The sequence below is a fragment of the Suncus etruscus genome, chromosome 2, assembly GCF_024139225.1.
Source record: "Suncus etruscus isolate mSunEtr1 chromosome 2, mSunEtr1.pri.cur, whole genome shotgun sequence".
Lineage (NCBI taxonomy): Eukaryota > Metazoa > Chordata > Mammalia > Eulipotyphla > Soricidae > Suncus > Suncus etruscus.
In genome coordinates, this window is record NC_064849.1 from 15,367,144 (window position 1) to 15,389,724 (window position 22,581).

Sequence of the window (22,581 nt, forward strand, 5' to 3'; positions counted from 1 at the left end):
CCTTCCTCCCTCCTTTCCTCCCTCCCTTCCTCCCTCCCTCCTTCCTCCTCCTCCCCTCTCTCCCTCCTTCCTCCTCCTCCCTTCCCTCCTTCCCTCCCTTCCTCCCTCCTCCCTCCCTCCCTTCCTCCCTTCCTTCCTTCCTTCCTTCCTTCCTTCCTTCCTTCCTTCCTTCCTTCCTTCCTTCCTTCCTTCCTTCCTTCCTTCCTTCCTTCCTTCCTTCCACACACAATAATAATATAAATGGCTGCACTTAGCTTCCATACATAAAGCCCAATCTTCCTTATCATGTGAGACACACACACACAAAAAAAAATCAAAAAAGAAAATGACAGACATTGGCATTGAAGAGAGGAAGGACAGACTCACTGAAGAGACTCTTACCCATAAATGTCCAAAACACCAATAAAAGTGTGCTGCTTGCCTGAGAACTGCAAGGCCTGGTTAATCCTTTCCACAATGAAGTCAAAGAGGTGAGCATAGATCTTCTTGGCTAGGGCATCCCTAGCATTCATGGCCTGGGGCCTGGTCATGGGTTTCACTACTGTCTCCGAGGTGGTGACAATTTTGCGATTGCATAACCACTGAGCGACTCTGGCTGTCTCCAGGCCCAGGAGCTCACAGAAGACCTGCAGGTGGCTGTCATCCTCCTTGGAAAACAAGACAATCCCCATCAGGGCATCAGAACCAGGCCCCACAAGTGCTGGGCGGGGTGGGGTGGGGTGGGGTTGGGCACTTAGCCTCCTCAGGAGCTTCTGTGAAGGAGTGACTCCATACTGACCCATGCTTGTAGGATAGAATTCAAGGTCCCTCTCTTTCCCCATACTGCGTGTTTAGGACCCTGTCCTGGGCACACACTCTTGCAGGCTCTCCTGCACTTCAGGAACTGCTGAAGTCTGGCCCTCACACACTTGTCTCAGAGATTCCAGAATCATTTCCCAGCCATAAAGGATGTCTCCTGGCTGCACAATGTGAATATGCACATGAATATGTAAATCTGAATATGTGAGAAGTCACACACACCCAGCTAAGAGGGCTCCCCCACTGGCTGACAGTGAAAGAAAAGTCCGCTGCCATTTGTTCCCCACCAGCATGGACAGTGGGACCTTGTCACCCAGCAGGATGAGACCCACATTGTATGAACACTAAAATAATATAAATATTATTAATATTAATAAATATTAATAACATTTATTATTTATTAAATATAATAAATCTGAACACTAAGTTAGATGTGTCCTCTGCCAATTCTGGAAAATTGTATCTAAAGAGATTTCTGAGTGCAGAATCAGGAATAACCTGGGTCAGTCATGTGCAAAACAAGAGCCCTGCTCATTGACTATGGCTCTAGCCCTTCATTTTCCTTTCCAGCTGACGGGGCCTGTGTTACCATCTCCTCTCCTTTATGGCCCATATCTCAAAGGACTTCTGGCAGGGCTTTGCTCACGGTTCTGCCAGGGTTTGTAACAGAGAACCCAGAGTGGCTCAGAAAATGCTGGCTAAGAGCAGTCACAAAGAAGGAGTCTTGCCTGGAGGGGAAGAAACCTGATTCTATGGAGGCAGCCAGTGGAAATCCTTGTTCCTGCTAAACTGGTTCTCTGGCCTCCCTTCCAATATTAATGCCAGGGAACCACAGAGGTGTTCTTTTGCAGATCCTTCAAACACAGAAGCCTTAAATGAGGAAGCAGACATGCATCTTAGTCTTACACGGACAGAGGACCTCTCGCTGCTCAAGGCTGTAACCTGCACATTGCCCAGATGGAGGATGGCTGCCAGGATCTGGAACACATCCATCTGGAAATTCTGCTGGAAACCTGGAAACAAAAATTCCCTCTTGTTAGGAACTGCAGAGTTTCTCTTCTTACCTAGTAGATAGGAGACAAGGGTCTGAAATTTTTTCATCGGTGCCCAGATCTGGAATGGAGAGCATGGAGTGGACCCCAGGAGAATTTGGCTCACAATGTGAATGAACTCACTAGCATTACTAATGGGAAATTCAAACATGAAAATAATCTGAGAGGCTGGGAGATAGTATAGGGTTAACAGCACATGGCTGTTATGTAGCCAACTTATTTGATTCCTGGAACTACCTTGTCCCACAAAAACCACCACAGGATGTGGCCCTGGGACACTCCCCCCTCACATCACCCCAGCACTGCTGGATGACCTTGGGTCATCCCTGGTACTACAGTGCTGCTTTTTCAGGCCTCAGGTCAAACCTTCTACCAACTGACTAAGAATCTCAGGAGCAACCCCTGGGCTTCCTGAGTACCACTTAGAAGCTCCAACAAAAATTAATAAAATTAAATTCCTCTCTCAGTAGCCATTTCTGTCAAATTTCTAAGAGAATCAACCCTTGTTCATTCATTTATATTTGCTTTCTCTCTGCTTGAGGTTGCTGATGTTTTGTTGCTGTTGTTAATATTTTGCTCACAAGGGCTGGAGAGACAACATTGCACTCTACCACTCTGCTTTTTGCCCTATGGGGGTGACTGGTGTGGGGTGAGACAAGGGGCTCTTCTGCTCTTTGGCTTCTGGCTGAGAGACCAAAGGGTGACTGGGGAACAGCAGAGAGTAGGAAAGACAGGTACAGCAATGTCATTACCCACCTCTTTCTGGGCAGTCACCTTAGACTGTTTTGCTTCTGGTCTGGCATGAGTTTCCCTAACCTTTTCCCAGGCTGTAGGAACTTTCTGAGGCCCCCACTCTCAATGTTTTGGCTCTCAATAGTGTTCAGAGTGCCCCCAAATCTGTATTTTGGATCTAGTCCTTTCAGTGATCAATCCTTTGCCTTTTATCTTCAACTGAAGACACCCCATATTTTCTAGAATATCACTGATACAGGCAAAAAATAATCACAAATTTATGACAGGATAAAATCACAGAATCATCAGGAGGGAATATAGTCTGAAAAGGAACATAAACCAAACCAGCTCTGAGGAAGGTCTCTGTGCCTCAGTCTCCCTGTCCTGTGCCTCCTCAGCTCCATCCATGGAGCCCACTGTCATATCAGAGCACTCCTGGCTACCCCCACTCAGCTCCTTAGGAAACCTGGACATTCCAATAACACCAGGCCACGCTCTTCCATCATGACACCTAGAGAGTCTTTTTCAAACAGTAAATCAAAATCAAAGCTGAAAAATATTTCAAACCTACAAAACCCTCCAGATCCATCCAAGTCTGAGCATGTGCTACTTTTCCCTGTGGAGTGAACACCTCCAGGTACGTCTGACAGAAATAACTTCCCGGGCTGCCCCCATGAGAAATGACAGGTGAGTGATAAGAAGAAGTGATTAAAAGTACCAAATTGGGGAATCTATGCTGGCACTCCCACACTCTGTGCTGTACAAGTAAATCATATATCTGCTCCACGTCTTTTAGAACTGATGACAGCGGAGTGACAACTCCAAAGAAATTGCAACTTTAGTTGAATAATGATCTGGAATGTGCCAAAGTCATGCAAAAGAATGGGTGGCTTAGAGTTCAATTGTCAATGCTTGAACTTGAGGTTCCTGTTAGGTTGAATTGTTCTTGGGTGATCTCTCTTGAGATCTACATGGCCAGGGAAGAAGCAGAAAAGAAATGAGATGAGAAAGTCTACAGATATCGCTTCTCGGCCTTTTGGCTAAGATCAAGTGAAAAAGTCTACAGAACAGAGAGAAGGTTTTTGTTTGCTTGTTTTTATAAAATTTTATCCCCTCTTCTTCCTCGGAACAGGCATCTCAGGAGAAGAACAAGACAAGAAAGTAACTAGAACTCTCTCTCAGGCACAGTAACTAACATGCTCTATATCTCAGCTCATTCAATATTACAACTATCTGACTTAGTTCAAGTCATTATTTCCATTTTAGAGAGCGGGAATGAATGTAAGTGTCCTATCATAGCAGTTAATACAAGGTACCATTGCAAAGATTCACCCCAATGAGTCTCAGGGGTTATTCCTGGTTATGTGCTCAGAAATTGCTCCTGGCTTGGGGGACCATATGGGACGCTGCGGTCTGTCCTATGTCAGCCACATGCTAGGCAAATGCCCTACCACTGTGCCACCACTCTGGCCCCAAGATGTTGCATTTCTTTATTTTTTTTTGGGTGGGGGGAATCACATCTGGCAGTGCTCAGGGGCTACTTCTTGCTCTACGCTCAGAAATCGCCTCTAGCAGGCAGGCTCGGGGGACCATATGGGATGCCCGGATTCCAACCACCGTCCTTCTGCATGCGAGACAAATGCCCTTCTGCTCCCACCCCAGATGTTGCATTTCTTATGAGATGGTTCATTAAAAGCCCTCAGAGCATCTGGGCTTATTGGAACTGGCTCTGGGTGCAGCTAGCCACAAGGATATATATGCATTGCTAAATGGACAATGCTTTCAACCCTGTGTTTTCCTATAGTGGGAGATACAGTCTCCTGAAGGGCATCAGATAATCCAGAGGGTGGTACAATGAATGAGCCTGGGGGATGGTGGTGGTGGGGGGAGATGAGAGTCAAGTAAGTTTCAGAAACTCTGACATAGCCCGGGAATAGTAGGCTGTGAGGAGGTCCATACACAAAGGAGGCTAGGGGGAAGAAAGAGAAAAGAAGGAAGAGGAAACTTTGTCACTGCTGCTGGCCAACAGTAGTTCTGTAGATCTCAGAATATATGGGAGAAGAAATCTCCAATGTGGCCAGTCCCTGCCAAAGGGGTGTTAGTCCCTAAGTGAGAAGGGCACAGTTTAGCTCAGCCAAGCCCTAGCTATAAGAGAGGGTCATGAATTACCATCTTAAGCCCCTAAGACAGGGGTCTCAAACTCAATTTACCTGGGGGCCGCAGGAGGCAAAGTCGGGGTGAGGCAGGGCCGCATAAGGGATTTCACAAAAAAAAGTCCTCAAATGTCATTAATAACAGTTTTAATTATTTCTTCTGAACATGAATAGAACATTGAATGAAGATCATGAACAGTTCTTCTGAACATGGCATCTTTTGCCTATTCCTTGCTGCCAGAGACTTGACAGTGCTTCTTCTCACAAATCTGAACCACATTTGGCTTTAGAGAGGAAGCAGTTGAGACCCTCAGTATGGTTTGAAGATGATCATCATTAAGTCTAGACCTGTACTTTGACTTATTGAAGTTCAATGTGGAGAATAACTTTTCACACAAATATGTGCTCCCAAAAAGGCACATGGTGTGCTTGAACATTCGGGAAAGCTCAGGGAAGCGGGGGGCGGGGGGGGCAATTCTCTCAAAAATTGCCCATGCATGTCTGCTTTTCCACTAATCTCCCTGAACTTGGCTTTGAGATCAGAGTTGCATTTCAGGTCAATGAGCTCCATTTGAAGCCCAGGAGGGGCATCTTGCACATCAAAGGAAAAGGGGTCCACAAAATTTGGAAAGTGGCTCTGTGCTTTTTGAAGTCTGCGAATCTGTGATCAAATTCCTTCTGTAGCTTAAAAATAGCATCAACATATTTCTCACCACTGAATGGTTTGCCTGCATCCACAAGTGCCTTGCATGCTGGGAAATGGCAAAGGTTTGTCTGAGAGAGCTGGGATTTCCATAACACAAGTTTTGTGGAGAATGCTCTCACGTTGTCATAGGCAGCACTGATAAGCTGCCCCGGGCCTTGTAACATCTTGTTTAGTACATTCAGCTTATGTGTGATGTCAACAAGAAAAGCTAAGTCCATGAGCCATTTGTGATCACTCAACTCAGAAACAGCATTCCCATCCTTCTCCATGAAGTCTTTCACTTCTTCTCTCAACTCAAAAAAATCTTTTCAGGACATTTCCCCTGCTGAGCCAACGTACCTCGGTGCAATAGAGCACATCTCCATATTCTGACTCCATTTCCTCTAAAAAAGCACGGAACCTCCTGTGCTTTAAGCCCCTGGATCTGATTTGGTTGATGCATTTCACAACAACAATCATCACATTGTCACACGACAGGCATTTACTGCAAAGGGCCTGCTGATGGATAATGCAGTGAAGAACAATAGCCTTCTCTACACCCTCCTCTTCAAGTTTTTTTGGAACAAGTGCCACCAGTCCATTTTTCCTCCCTGTCATCGAGGCACTCCATCAGTTATTATTCCAACAAACCTCTTCCATGGCAAACCTGCATTCTCAATGGCATCACACAGATGCCAAAATATTTCATTAGCGGTGGTCTGGCCATGCATTAGAATTATTGTGAGCAGCTCCTCTGTCAATTCAAAATTGCAATCAACACCACGGATATAAATTGTGAGCTGCACAGTGTCTGTTATATCTGTGCCTTCGTCAAGAGCAACTGAGTATGCATCAAAACATTTAGCTTTCTCACACAGTTGATGATAAATGTCACTTGACATGTCAGAAATGCGCTCTGCCACAGTGTTGTCAGAAAGGCTGATTTTGCTAAACTGACCTTTCTTTTCCAGACAGATATACTTGCAGCCTGTAACATGCATTTTTTTTAAACAAACTCTCCTGTGAATGGTTTCCCTGCCTTAGCAATCATCTCACTAACCATGTAAGTAGCTTCGACTGATGCAACATTCTCTTAGGTTGCTTTCTTTCTTTCTTTTTTTTTTTTTTTTTTGGTTTTTGGGCCACACCCGGCGGTGCTCAGGGGTTACTCCTGGCTATCTGCTCAGAAATAGCTCCTGGCAGGCACGGGGGACCATATGGGACACCGAGATTTGAACCAACCACCTTAGGTCCTAGATCGGCTGCTTGCAAGGCAAACAACGCTGTGCTATCTCTCCGGGCCCTTAGGTTGCTTTCTTGAGGAGATCTTGTTGCCTCATTAGACATGCTTTAAGAATGGCAACCCGCCTGGCTCTCTCATTTCCTTAATATTTTGCACATTCTTCAGCATTTTAGTTGAATAATGGCATTTCAAGTTGTATTCCTTGTGCACTGCAACGTTCTCTGAGCAAATAAGACATGTGGGGATGCCCCTGTGCTCAACAAAGAAATACTGCGTCTCCCACTTTTCCTGAAATTGTCTGTGCTCGTCATCAATCTTTGTCTTCACTTCAGGCTTTGATGAAGTCATGATGAAGGTATGACAAAAGCTAATTCTGTAATAAACTTCTCTCCCTTAGGCCTCCGATAATGCAAGGGACAACGGGCAGGAGGAGCGGAAATGATGTCTGTGCTAGGTGCAAAGTATTTGCGATTATTCGCTTACTGAATATTCACAATAAAAAATCGCATTAAACATTTACATACCCCGAACAAAATTGCTCGGGGTATGCGAATGTTTAATGTGATTTTTTTTCTTACTAGTGTGATTTTTATTGCGATTATTCTGTAAGTGAATAACCGTGAATACTGCGATATTTGAAGGCCGGCTGTGGGCCACAAAATGTATGGCCCGCAGGCCATGAGTTTGAGATCCCTGCCCTAAGACTTGGAGGAACAGCAACAAATAATTAACGAAACTATTTTCATTATTTCCCAGCATCCAGATGGGGGAAACTGATGCGTAAAGCTCAAGTTCAATCTTATGACATGAAAACAGTGGAGCAAATAAATGGCGACAGACAATTAGGTTTTAAATTATGGGGCCCAAAGAATGACATATAGGCAGGAAGGGACAATAGCTTTAAATAAAAGATGTCAAAGCACAGAGTTAAATTGCTTGCTTTGCATGTGGTACCACAGGCACTGTTGAGCTAATGCAATATCCCCAATAAATAAACAACAAACTTGGTGGTATATAGTCTCAGGATTCCACCTGACATACTGAGTCACTTGCTAAAAATGTACCTTAAATTTAACTTTAGAATTATATAAAATTTAAACTTGCACAAAAATTTCCAATATAAAATAGATAATTATGATCTAGACAATTTCCATAAACCTCATGCTATATTTTGGGAGGGCATACCTGTTGGTGTTCAGGGCTTACTTATGACTTTGTGCCTAGAAATTACTCCTTGCAAGTTCAGGGGATCATATAGGGGATTGAATACGGGTTGGCCAGGTGCAAGGTAAGTGCTCTGTCTGCTTTACTATCATTCTGGATCCCCCCAATTTCCTATTATTAAAATCATAAATTATATTATAAATTAACATAATTTATGAAAATTTGAAATAAATTTCTATTGAAGTACCAGTACTTTTTAGAGAGGCATTTATAGCTATAATTGCATTATTTGTAGAATATTTATTATGTTTCCATACCATCATATATACATTATATAAATTTTAGGTATGTAGCACTATACAGCTCCCAGAACACCTCTCTTTTAAAAAAAGGTATTTGTCAATATCTTGAGTAAGGCATTTCACTCACCCAATAGCGTGAAGGTCTTTTGTGTCTCTATCATATCAGCTCTGTCATCAACACCCTCGATAAGAGTATTGCCACCCATTCTTGTATAATTAAACTCTTCTGCTTTTCCTGAAATGAAAAATGATTGCTATGTCTGTGGCACAGAAGTATGGAGAAATATGTTTTGCCAAAAGAAAGAAGATTTACATTTAATGTGTTGTATGAATCACTTAACACATATTCTTCCAGGTCCAGAGGATAATAAAGGGGTTAAGGCACCTGCCTTGTACACAGCTAAGTCCAGTTACATCCTCAGCATCATATAGGATGAGCTCTGCCAAGGGTCACTCTGTGTTTGAGCATAGAGGCAGAAATAGCTCTTAAGCAGCATTAAAGGCAAGCAGCCCCCATCCCTGAAAAGACTACATCCCCCAAAAACACACATACTCACAAATACAAACAAACCATACTCGTTTTAAAAAAAAATTTTACATTATAGACGTAAAAGCTGAATAACTTGTTGAAGATCCCTCTGCTTATGACTGAGAAAGAGCTAATAGGTAAGCTTGCTTGACTCCACAGACGATGATCCTATATATACAGCATTACTGAGATTTATTGATATACCATGGATTTTACACATAAAAACATACAGTTTTATAAGCATTTTATACACATATTCTTAGAACACTATACCTATACTTAATTTAATAAACCTGATTATATATTTATTTTTATATTTTATACATTTATTTATTATTATATTATACATTTATTTATTTTATTTTATACATTTATATTTATAAGTTATTACACTATACATTTTATTTATATTATACATTTATTTCTTTTATTTATTTATTATATTATACATTTATTTATTTTGCTTTGGACCATACTTAGTGGTTCTCCATGTTTACTCTGGGTCTGTGCTCAGGAATTGTCCCCAGTGGGCTCAGGGGATGCTGGGAATCAAATCTGGTGAGGCAATGTGCAAGGCAAGTACATTACCTATCTTTCTGGCACATTATACATTTAATATTTGAAAATAAAGGTAATGACTCTAAGTAGAACTCGTTGACTTTTCACACTCTATTTGGCAGAGAAAACATGAAATTTAGATTACACAAGTGTGAGTTACTTCTCCAAGAGAACAGTGGGCATACAATTGCTACATTCTAGTAGTCAACTCTGAGAATTCTATCTCATAACAGTCTGAAAGCCAGAGATAGGAAAGAAATGTGAGTGCACAGAGAGCATATGGTTAGTACTGAAAAACTCTGAGATATGTGTGAACCACCCTAGCATATAATCATTAATGACTATAAGTAAGGATGACTTTGAGTCATCAAGGAAGCTCAAATGATGACAGCAGTGCTATATCAGCAGATAAGGAGTGATGTCATGTAAGAAAAGTGACAATTTGAGATTAAAAGAAAGGCTTGGGAACATACAGCAATAAGTTCTGGAAGGCTTTTGGAGAGAATAATTTTCTTTAAGAAAGAATTTTCATAAGAATAAATTAACCTACAACATAAATCTTTGCTATAGAAGTAGGATTTGTCCACATGCCCTACATCACATACCTAATTTAAGATGTTTAAATTCCGGTTGCTGTGCAGATGCGCAAAGCTGATAGAAAATGTGGTAATTCCGTTCATTTTCTGACTGTAAAAATAAAAAAAAATCCCTAAATTATACCAACCCTTTAAAAGTGAAAATGCCAGGTTTTCCATAACTTCGATGATTAAACAAAATTGGTGTTCTGTTCCCACATTGACCTTCCTCTCTCAGGAAGGGAGACCTGGAGGCCCAATGACATCTTTCAAATAAAGACCCCAAAGCAAATTTTTTCATGAAAACATTCTATAACATAAGAATAATGTAGTTCAAACTCCATGAACTTGTAAGACTTTTACTGTTACTTTCCTTCTGGGTCAGACTAGGACAAATTTCTCAATTTTACTGACAGAAAGTATTTCACTTTTCCAGACAGTATTATTCTCAAGTTTGTTATGCATCAGCTCCAGTTCCTTTTCCTTTCTGAGAGGAAAATTCTAACAACTTTTTCTAGTTGTATTTTTATTTTTGCTTATTTTTGGCTTTTGTTTGGTTTTTTGTTTTGTTTTGAGGATGCCACCAAATAGTGCTGGGGGCTATGTCCAGGGTGCTCAGGGAAATACGTGGTGTCAAGGACCCAACTCAGTCCTCCTACACACAAAGGCTGTAGGAGAAATCCATGAACTATCTCTCCAGTTTTGTTTGTTTTTTGTTTTTTTTTTGGGGGGGGGGGAGTCACACCTGGCAGCGCTCAGGGGTTACTTCTGACTCTATGCTCAGAAATCACTCCTGGCAGGCTCAGGGGGACAATATGGGATGCCTGGATTCAAACTACTGTCCGTCTGCATGCAAGGCAAATGCTCTACTCCATGCTATCTCTCCAGTCCCATAAACTTCAGTTTTTATATCCTAGAAGGATATACTTGATTTCTTCCTCCCTCCCCGTGTGTGTGTGTGTGTGTGTGTGTGTGTGTGTGACATACATAGTGGTTCTCAGGTGTTACTCTTGGATCTGTGCTCAGGAATCAACTGAAATGCTAGGGATAGAACCCAGATTGGCTGTATGCAAAGCAAGTGCTTTATCTACTGTACTATATTTCCAGCTTTAAATTTGATTTTTAAACTAAGAATATCCTAAGTATTCCAAATTAAAAGCCAATCTTCTCTCTCAGAGAGCCTCACTGATAACGCTCGACCAATCTTTTCTTGGCTCTTCCCTGTCGGACAACTGTTGTTTTTTAATGACCAGAGCTCACATATACTTGGTTGCATAGCTTTCGTGGTTTATTAGACCAGTGGGATTGCAAATGTGGTGTCACTAGAATCGTCAAAAGTCATGCCACATACCAAATTCATGGTCTGACTCCCACCAGACATTTCGTGCAGAGCCCTGGAGCTCTGCACCACCAATTCTTTTCTTTTTAAGGAAAAAGACACATGGGATCAGTTTTGTGGGCAAAAACACTTGTCTAGCCTTCTGTATCTAAGGCCCTGAGAATAAACAGGCCTATCCAACTAGGCCAAGTAACAGTCAAGAGTAGTTCCAGGACTCTATAGCACCACTGCAGAAGGCTCCCCTATCAAAAAGGAAAAACAAAACAAGATTATAAAAGAGGCCAGAGAGAAAGCTCTTAGGGAAGCCATGCCCATCAGATCAGAAGCCCTGAGTCTGATCCCAGCCACTGCATAGGCCTCCTGAGCACAGACACATTTGACTCTGCAGGATCCAAGTACAGAGCCACTAGGATGGAACCCAAGTTAAAGAATAAAACATGGGCCGGGCGGTGGCGCTAGAGGTAAGGTGCCTGCCTTGCCTGCGCTAGCCTTGGACAGACCGTGGTTCGATCCCCCGGTGTCCCACATGGTCCCCCAAGCCAGGAGCAACTTCTGAGCGCATAGCCAGGAGTAACCCCTGAGCGTTACCGGGTGTGGCCCAAAAACCAAAAAAAAAAAAAAAAAAAAAAAAAAGAATAAAACAAACAGAAAAACACATCCAAATTGTAAGTGATGGAAAACCTTTAGAAAGATATAAACTACTGTATTTCAGATGCACATTGTGGGTAATCTAATGTGTAAAGAATGCTTTAAAATTAGGCCCAGAGAGATAGCACAGCGGCGTTTGCCTTGCAAGCAGCCGATCCAGAACCAAAGGTGGTTGGTTCGAATCCCGGTGTCCCATATGGTCCCCCGCGCCTGCCAGGAGCTATTTCTGAGCAGACAGCCAGGAGTCACCCCTGAGCACCGCCGGGTGTGGCCCAAAAACCAAAAAAAAAAAAAAAAAAAAAAAAAAAAAAAGAATGCTTTAAAATTGAGGGAGAAAAAGAAATATCATTTATATCTTAATCCTTACTTGAAAGACAACTCTGGACTTCTCTAGCAGGTAAGTTCTCATGTTGGCTCCTATGATTTGATTTCTTGCATCAAAACTGATTTCTGTGTATTTTCCAAACCGGCTACTGTTGTCATTGCGGGTGGTCTTGGCATTTCCAACAGCCTACAGGACACAGGGATCTGGTAAGTCATAACATTAGAGAGCTTGGAATATTAACGTCATAGGAGCAGTTTTTGAATGGCAGTCTTCTAAGCTGGGGAAAGGTCAGAGTCACAAAGGGAAGGCAGGGGCATTAGAAAGAATCTGAAATCACGGCAATGAAGTACACCTTCAGTCTGCCACTCAATCCCATTCAAAACTGCTGGAAAATATGAAGGATGTCCAAAACAAACATAGATTCTAGTGCTAGAGATATCTTTGGTACTATGGGGTCCCCACTAGGGCTGGGAGTAGTTTTTGAGCAGCATGAGGTGTAGCCCCCAAACAAAAAAACCAACCAAATCCATTAAAACACTGGTTCTGATACTACATGAGCCTTTTATCTCTCTGCAATTCCAGGGCATGTCTTTTATTTTTTAAAGTAATTTCTTTATGATAAAAATAGACCTAGGAGGATTCAAAGAGATCATAGAAAGTGCTTTAACTCATCTGTGGCTCAAATATTTTAGATGCTCAACTGAAAGTTCAATCTTTCATCCAACCTTTACTTCCATCCTTATTCATTACCACTTGCTACTTCAAACTTTCCACTACACCAAAAAATAAACTCCCTCTCCCATCACTCCCACACTGAGCAGGCTGACTTCTGTTCCTGAGTCCCAATTCTCTCCTCCTTGGAGCACCCTCCCTGTAGCAGAACCCAGTCGAGTTCATAAAACTGTACTTCCTGCCCAGGTTATTCTGTATTAGACAACATGTATTTACAACATGTTAGTTTTTTTTTTTTTGGACCACATCTGGTGATGCTCAGGGGTTATTCCTAGCTATGCATTCAGAAATCATTCCTGGCTCAGGGGACTTATGGGATGCTAAGGATCGAACTGAGATCTGTCCTGGATCAACTGCGTGCAAGGCAGATGCCCTACCACTGTGCTAGTGCTTAGGCCCCCAAATATATATTTCTTACAAATCACAATGCTTAACAAATATTCCCCTCCATTGTCACAACCTATGGCCTGCCCTTGACACTCCCCCAACCAGGTACATACCTCAGTAATGGGGTTCGATGCCAGAACCTTCTCTTCCACGTGAGTGTTACTACTTGATTTGCTGACGGTGGCAAAGTACCTCATGGCGTAGCGAGCAGACACTGTCTTTCCAGCGCCTGATTCCCCACTCACAATAATTGACTGGTTTTTATTGTTCCTAAGGAAAATGAGGAAAAGAGTTTTCTGACATTCATCTCTTTCTAGTAAAAGGGCAATTTATGAGAGCACTGTGGGCCAGTCAGAAGGGTACTTTGTCTCATCACTCAAATATGACTGTTTCAAACAGGCCAGGGAATTTCCAGTCTGTGCATGGTCATAGTCATGCTGAACACACATTATTGTTTTGTTCTTCTGTGTTCCTATGTGGAGGGTCTTCCAAACTAATCTTGGGCCAAAAAATCAAAGGAGGAATTAGAGGAGTCAGCACAAAAATACTTGACATAATGTATTACATCAAAAGGGGACAAATCATATCCATAAAGGGGACAATCCAGAGGATGCCAGGCAAAAACCCATAAGATTCCTCTGTGGGGAACACACAGGGCAGACTTAATTCCTTCATCAAAGAATTGTGATATCACCTGGGGACTATCTACCAGAGCAGGTCACTGGAAAAGTAGTGCCCAGGGCTTACTTAGAGGCATCCTCTGCTTAGAGCCACATACCCTGGGAGAACAGATATGTGCCATGAACCACATTTTTACATACACAACCTAACTGAGGACACAGTGAGCCATTCTTATTAGCTATAAACTTTCCTCAAATCCTAGCTGCTGATTGGCCTTCAGAATGGCCTCAGAGGATCCCAGTCTCAGCCCAGGCCAACTCCTTTCTTCAAACAGAAAATCTTTTAACATGCTGATGCCAGCATGTACCACCAGTCATCCATATTTGAATGTGGCTTAATTCACAAAGGTCGAAGTCACTCTCTGAAGTGTCATTTAATATTAGGAGTGTGCTCTAGAGCAGTTGTTAAGGAGAGATCTTTAAGGAAGGGTCTTAAACTCTTCAGGTCATGAGATGAAGGGAGAACTTCACAGTAATGTCAGCCTATGTCTTCAGCATATGGAACCCTATGATGGCAGCTGCTCAGTAAATACAGTTATCCTTACTGCAGGCCCACCAAAATTCATCTTATAGATGAACAGAACAGGCTCTGCAAAGTGAAAGATTTGGGCCAGAAAGATAGTACAGTGGGTAAGGAACTTGACTGGTTCGATTTCCAATGTCACACATGGTTCCATAAACCCCACCAGAAGTAAACCCTGAATAACCAAAACTGAGTACATTCAGTGTGTGTGTGTGTGTGTGTGTGTGTGTGTGTGTGTGTGTGTGTGTGTGTGTGTATGTGTGTGTGTTGTGTAATAGTGTAGGATTTGACCCAGGGCAGACAACATGTAGCCCTTCTGGTAACACAGGCAGAGAATTAGATTTTCTGATTCAAAACAGACAGGACAGAAAGCCCACAGTGGCCTTTGGCTAGGACTCACAGGGATATTCCCAACACTTGGGCCAGCAGCAGCAAGACTAGCGAGGGCCTGCTTATGATCTCTCCTGCTATCCAGTAAGATGGACAGTCCTGCCAGGAATAAATAGACTCTCACTTGTGGGACTTGCCAGAGTCCAAACCACTCTCTGCTGGCCCCCAGGAGCTGCCTCACCTGTCAGGTTCTTCCCAGTGAGCTCTTGTTTTGGGAATGTTCTGGGGATCAGTAGGGAACCAGGGCAAGTCACAGGGAGAAACAGCCCAAGTTAACTGCACAGTCTGAGTTAAATGATGACGAATTGGTAATTCTCTGTTTCACATTTTTCTTTCAATTTCTTCTTGAGAACTCAGGCCCAAATTTATAGAGCAATGTTGTTCTATATCCCAGTATTCTGGTCTCAAGCAGGGCCATTTAATAGATTCTGGCCAATGTCAGGAGCAGATGTACCCTTTGAACACTTTCTCTTACACTGTAGGATGTGGTGTGATGTGGAGAAGATGACCAAGGTCTAGCTTGGGGAGAAGGATGGGATCTACATTCAGAGAGGAGGAAGCTGGAAGGTACCAGTCTACTAGTGCTTTATTCAGGGTCCCACCATACAGAACACGGACCATCTATCCAACACTCAATGGTTGAGAAGTGCATTCTACCCCCCTCTCTGAGACACAGTGATTTATCCCTGATTCTAAGCAGTAAAACTGAGGACCCAGGTTCCCTGAGCAGCCAGCTGATAGATGAGAACACTGACATTGAAAGGAACTGTGAGTTAACCTGAATTATGGTTGAGTTCAAGGCTCTGGGGATCAAACTCAGGGTCTTACAAGTGCAAGGCAAATGCTCTGTAGCTAAGTCTTATCCTTGGCTAGTCCAAGATTAGGCTCTGATAAGATATTTCAGCTTTCTAGCTTTGGAATGAGGGTAATTTGGTATCTTGATCTATGACACAGGGGGATTTAGGCTCAGGAGATCACTATGAAATATGCTCAGTACACTGTGAAACAATTTACCTATCTGTTTTTTTTTAATTTTTCATTGTACTTTTTTTTAATAATGTCTTTGTTTAAACACCGTGAGTACAGAGATGATTGTAGTTGAGTTTCAGTCATAAATAGAACATCCTTTTGCCAGTGCCACATTCCCGTCTAGATGAGGATTTAATTCCCCAAGCTTTACAGATTAAGAGATTAAAATATAACAAGAATATCAATGGCAGATAAATTACATATTTATTTTTAAATTTTAAGCCTTGCCTTTGACTTGGTGGATGATCATGGGCAGATGACCCTGGGACTTCAGATTACTGCCCAGAATAATCTGAAGGTACCAAGACATGGAAGAATATAGGAGCATAGTGACTCCAGGGGAGTTTAAGATCCCTAAAAATAAGAATACAACAAGGTTTTTCAAACTGGAGAGGAAGGCTGCAGCTGGACCCAGAAGATCCCACATGCCAGGATTACTGCTCCTCTTCTACTGGCATGGCTGGGAATCTGGACAGACAGCTGGCCAAAGGCCTTCAGGACTGACCAGTTTAGTCCTGGAGACCGAGAGCCCCCCCACGTCAAGCTGGCTTTCAAGGCCAGGTCTGGCCTCTGAGCTCTCGGGGTATGGGGAGGAGGCAAACTCCTCCCCCATGCTTTTTCATACTGGAGAGGGAGGCTGCAGCTGGACCCAGACAATCCCACATGCCAGGATTCCTGCTCGTCTCCTACGGGTATGGCTGGGAATCGGGCAGACAGCTGGCCAATGGCCTCCTGGGCTGACCACTTAGTCCAGGAGACTGAGATTCCCCCCCATGCCAAACTGGTCTTCAGGGCCAGGTTTGGCAATTGGGCTCTGGGGGGAGGAGAGAGGAGGGAAACTCCTTCCATATTCATACTGGACCCCCTGCAGCGGTATCTTTTCTTACTAATACGCCTGCGCGCAGCAAATATACTTTTTAAGCATTATCTAAAAATGTTCTTTTTTCTAGACGGTTCCTAGGAAAGGAAAAGGAATACCAAAGATTTGGATGATAACACTCAAATAGATCTTTAAAGTCAGTCTTAATGGACATGACTTTCCGTACTGACTCCAAGCCGATATCACAAACAATTCATATATATATATATATATATATATATATATATATATAGTATAGTATAGTATATAGCCCCTGTCATGTATTGCCTCTCCCCTACCCCTGTGTTTCCTCTATCCCCTCATTTTTCAATCCTGATCTGTTATCTTCCCCTAATTTAACCCTCTTTACCCTCAGTTCCTAACTCGGTAGGCACCAAGATGACCTCCTACCCCAACAGACCACCTTCCAGCTCCTCAGTGAAAGACACCCTCTGGGTCCCTGTTCTCATGCCTTGGCAAAGAACTACAACCAGCATGCCTGCTGACTCATGCTTGATGGCCCCTCTCATCCCCACCAAATTGTGCATGATACAGGAATCGGCCTCAGCAAAACTCCCAGCTCAAAGACACTATATGGTCTCATAATGCAGCAAAGCATCTCTCAAACTCAATTCCAAGGCCTATGAATCGAAAAGGACCTTGGCTTTTATTCCCCACAAGAATATATCAAAAGACTTAATTGGGAGTCTTATATTGCCTATGGAAACTCAATAACTGTACAACAATGCATCTTAAGATGTGTATTCCTAAATATACAAGTAGCCTCCTCCACCACTTGTTTTATTCGAATACCTTTTCTTTTTAACTCAGTTTTATTTATTTGTTCTATTTTAATATGTACATTTTTTCTCTATCCTTACCATTTTTGGTGCTGCTTGGTACAAAAAGCCTTGACTGGGATAAAATCTCAGAACAAAACCAGACGACAGAGACTGTGTGCAGCCTGTCATCCTTACCCAGAATAGCATCAGCAACACAGTATTACACCATACGTTTTTGTATGGGCACAGTAAAAAAAAAAAAAGGCGGGGAAACCATAGACACAGAAAAAAGATCTTATCTTCTAGGGATAAGAACTCACGTTTTATAGCAGAAGGGTGCCTCCCATCCTGAACATGTGTCATGTGGATACAACCAGTCCCCAGGAGATTGGACAGTGTTAGTCCAATCCGAAACCCCAGATCCCCGACGTAGAAATAATACAGCTCCGGGCAACACCACCAGGAACTAAGCTCCATTGGGAGATTTATAACACTACTCTGGCACCAACTTGTGCCAGTTTTGATATGACAACGAGGAAAGGAAAACTTAAGACCAGGCTGTCCTATCACATCACCTAACACTAAATGGGAATCAGAAGAGATATTATCCTTTGAACTGTGAAAAATAAGAGCACCAACAACAGAAAACTGACTTTGACAACCGTGACTGAACAGAGCCTACCTTGGGACTAATAAGGAAAACCCTACCCTAGGCTGTAGTCCAGGACACATAAACAACAACAACAACAACAACAACAGCAACAAGATGTCTTATTGCAGAGGTCCAACTTGGACAACAAAGACTGAGCAGAACCTTTGGATTCATAATATCCTAGACTTCGGCTTAGGGACTGAACGAAAACAGGGAGCAAGTGTTACAGAAGATTGAATACCACAACAACGATGGATAGGAACCTCTAGAACCTAGAGACTCTATTCTAGACCCTGACCTATAACCTGCACAAATACCAAGATCGCTAGCTATAGTAGCTTGATTTTCTCACACACAACTGAGAGGAAACTTTCCTGGCATCACAAAAAAGCCTTTGGCATGGGGTAATGAGTATATATGGAGCCAGGGGTTGATCCCATGATGGTATGCTTCAAGGATGGAGAAACCCTGAATCTCTTAGGCCACGAGAATTCCCTTACTTCCCCAATGCTTACTGTGCCTATGCAAAAAAAAAAAAAAAAGAAAAAAATGGGGGGAATGTCAAACCCTACCACTCCAGCACCCATACATTTTCTTGTTTTGTTTTGATTTGTTAGTTTTTGACTTTATTTTCCTTCTCTTTTTTCTTCTTCCACTTTTCTCATTCTTTTTCACTCTTGTGGTTATTATTTAGAGATTTATTTTTATTTTTATTTGCCGGGTCTACTTTTTATTCTTTTTTCTTCCATTTTTCTTTTCTTTTTTTCTCTCTCTCTTCTTTCTTTTTTTTGGTAGTTGTCACCAAATTTTTTTCTCCCCTTTTTCTTATCCTTTTTATCTCCAATGATGGTGGAATAGATGCTCAATCTACAACAAGCTGTAAAGTGGAGACCTGTTGCACTAGCATACTGTGGGGTAGAGGAGGGAGATATGAGATTATGGGATACATACTGGGAACAGGGGCGGAGGAAGGACAGCATTGGTGGTGGTAATGCCCCTCATTCATTGTCACTATGTACCATAAATGATGCAGTGAAAGATTTGTAATGCACTTTGGTCACAATAAAAATTAAAAAAAAAAAGAATACAACAAGGTTATGCAAAAAAACAGGTGGTGTCAGCTCTCAAATTAAAACTTGTACTCCCCTACCATTATATTCTGCAGTATTGGATTGGTGAACATAAACATCACACAATAAAGCATAAATCTACATTTTTCCAACCAGTTCATAAACAACATTGGCTACTTTGATATCAAAGATTAACTGTCTAAGAGGAACAATCCCCAAGAAACTCGGTTGACAATTACTATGACAGTTATTTTCTAGTCAGTTGCTATGTACAACAGTTCTTGGCAAAATACCACTATCTCCAGCCTGACAAGCTTTTTACTATGATTACAATTATTATTTCTTGGCAATGCCCTGAGAATTTTTCCATAATAGGGATTGAACCTGAAGATCTATCATATAATGCACTCCAGCCCTTCAAGCTATCTACCCAAATCCTGACAGACTTTTTGTTTTGATAAGTAATTTTATTTAAATAGATATGAAAAGTGTGCATGAGAAAATGTGTGTAAGAGAGTGTGCATGAGTGTGTGAGAAGATGTGTGTTAGAGTGTGTGTGATATGTGAATAGACAAATAAAGTATTATATGTTGAAGAGAGAACATGGCTTTCTTCAGAGGGGAGTCAAGAGTCCACACCTCAAACTGAGAAGCAAGAGAATCCTTAAGGCAGAGAATGTGCCATAAAAGAATCACTTACCTTGCTGATAGTGTTTTAATATCACTATGGTATGGGTCTATCATGTACTGTGAGGACCCCAAAAATATAGGAGTATTGGTATAGTAATAGAAAACTACCTGGCCATCTGCTTGTAGGCTTCTTCTGCCACTGCAAATATGTGTGGGTCCATGTCTCCCATGTTCTGCCCGCTATAGGCATGGATGATGGCGTCTCCGTAGATTGGTAACTGTTTGTAAGGATTCATGGCCACCAAAATGATTCCTGAGGCGAGATGTGAGACACAGTGACCCATTTCTCCAGGATTCTGTGAGTTCTACTTCTAAGTGAACCTTGTATGACTTTGGGGAGGACATTTGACACTCAGAGCCTCAGTTCCTGTCCCACCCACCTACATTTCTGGCTACACTGAAGGTTGAAATGAGAGGAGATGACAGATGGAGATATTTTAATCTGAGAGATTAAAAAAATTTGGAGGGAGCTAATGCGTACTGCTCAGGGGGTCCTGGGACCCCACTAGTGATTCCCAGCCACGAAGCAGGCATTTTAATGTAAGATCCATAAGATCTTGGAACCTGAAGTGCGAGGGATTTCCCAGACCAATCCAGCAATTCTAGGGACCTCCAGGACTAAATTCAGCAGTGTGTGTGGGACCATATAGTGCTGGAGAGCTAACCTAGGTGGAGTACATGCGAGGTATATTCTCTAACCATTGTACCATCTATCAGTCTGAGACCTTGCAATTCTTATGTAAATACAATGATAATATCATTGCTTAAAATTAGCAATACATATGAAAAATATGAGCAATTCAAACACAAGTTTTATCTATAGTTATTTGGGGGTAGCCACACCTGCTGGTGCTCAGGGAACATTCTTGGTGGTGCTCAGGTGCTATATAGGGTACTGGGGATGGAACTAGGTGAGCTGTGTGCAAGGCAACTGCTCTACCCACTGTACAATCTTTCTGGCCCCTATCTATGTATGTTTTTCTCTGTAGTCCAATCTCAGTTTCCTCTTGATACTTTTCCCTCTTCTGATATTTCTTTTTGAGACTCTGTAAGATCAAAAAGTTTCTTTAAAGAATATGTGTTTATTTTTTTTCCCTTTCCATTTTTCTCCTTTTTTAATTGCTGTTTTCATGACATCTGGTGGGGGTGGTCACACACTTGGTTGAGGTGGACCATGGATTCCAAAGGAAGTGCTGAGATCACACTAGACTGTGTGTGGGACGTGCCAGGGATCAAACTCGTGGCCTCACATATGCTTGACTAATGAACCACATCCTGGCTCAAATATCTGTACCATTCACACAATGTGGGCGAACACTTAGGGTGTAATAACACATTTTGCAGGAAGGCAACATTTCTAATATAAGCAAAATGAAACACCTAACTGGGACAACCCAGACTGCGAAAATGAGGTTCCAGTGTCATCTTGGCATTCCTAGAATTTCCATCCTTACCACTGTAGGTATAGATGAGTTTGGATTCTGCAAAACGGACTCTGAGATTGTGAAGCACCGCAGGCTCATGGAGATAGCTAAGGGCTGTGAGATCATTCTCGCCCACAAGGATGTCAGGATTCCGAAGAGGAGGCAGAGCTTTTGGATCAACTGAATATTCCAGCTCCTGTGGATGAGATGAAATGAAGTTCTGGAAAGAAAAATATCTGGGGAATAGCTCAGCAATGTGGCATTCCTGCTTTGGAAGTGTAAACTTAATTTCCTGTGCCAAAGTATGCGCTGAACTTGATTGGGATCAATCCTGGCCACTTTGCTATTGGAAATCTAGCAGCTCTGCCATCTCTGATTCCCCAGTACACACGCCATTTTCAGCCACACGGAAACCAGGAGTGTCTGAACAGTACACACAGCGGTGTGACTCCACTGCCCAGGGAGGGTCGCCACAAACTATCTAAGGACCACTGTGGGTAGAGATCCCTAGGAGAACCTGTGTAGGCTCCACAGATACTTCATGCCCAGCAAACACCATGGTTAAGCACATATGAGACACTCAGTCACATGATTACATCAAGGAATAAAAAGGAAAAGTGGGGAGATAGATTGAATAAGTAATATTACTGGTTGTAGGCTAAATAACAACACCTTGGTACTTTTGCTGAACCACTGTTCTTTGTCCTAGATTTTTTTCCTCACACCTACCCCTTTATTGGCATGATGGTGACTAACTGAAAACAAAATGTACATAGCAATGAGAAAATAATCTTTGTAGCTGATGCTTAGGCAAGTAAAAAGGAATGCCAGTGGTCCAAGGTTCTAGCTGTGCCTAGTGGCAAGCCACTTGCTGGCTCTTGAGTTGTGCTCATTTGTAAAGATGGGCTGGGGAAGGTCAGAAACTCAGGTGCCTCAATGAGAGGTGACAGGGAAACCAAAGAGGTTTCCTGATCCAAGGCCTGGTACAGGGGAACAAATACTCCTTTAGGCCAGGTGTAAAGATTGAGACCATGAGGTGTTTGTTTCAAAACAAGATTCTGATGTTCAAACAGAGCCAGTTACATAGACTTACTCTTTATTTGAACAAGATGTAAATCGAGCTATGAAGGATTATGGCTACACCGGCCCATGCAGCAAAATGCTGGCTATCTTGGAAGGAGTAAGTGGGTAAGCCACCAACCTGTCAAAGACATGCTTGCTGCCTCCATCACCCACAATCACTATTTCCCCAATGGCCTGC

At 42.4% G+C, this 22,581-nt stretch overlaps 1 protein-coding gene across 1 annotated transcript in view; it reads right to left on the reverse strand.

The window, feature by feature from the left end:
• MYO5C (myosin VC) overlaps positions 1-20,147 on the reverse strand; it is a 92,895-nt gene extending 72,748 nt beyond the window's left edge. Inside the window, exons 1-7 of the mRNA XM_049769289.1 lie at positions 20,005-20,147; positions 13,336-13,492; positions 12,146-12,289; positions 9,822-9,903; positions 8,257-8,364; positions 1,705-1,811; positions 382-647 (exon numbers count right to left, since the gene is read on the reverse strand). Coding sequence (XP_049625246.1) covers positions 382-647; positions 1,705-1,811; positions 8,257-8,364; positions 9,822-9,903; positions 12,146-12,289; positions 13,336-13,492; positions 20,005-20,132 — 992 coding nt within the window. The 5' untranslated portion in view covers positions 20,133-20,147. The remainder of the gene's footprint in view (positions 1-381; positions 648-1,704; positions 1,812-8,256; positions 8,365-9,821; positions 9,904-12,145; positions 12,290-13,335; positions 13,493-20,004) is intronic.
• Between the last annotated feature and the right edge of the window lie 2,434 nt (positions 20,148-22,581).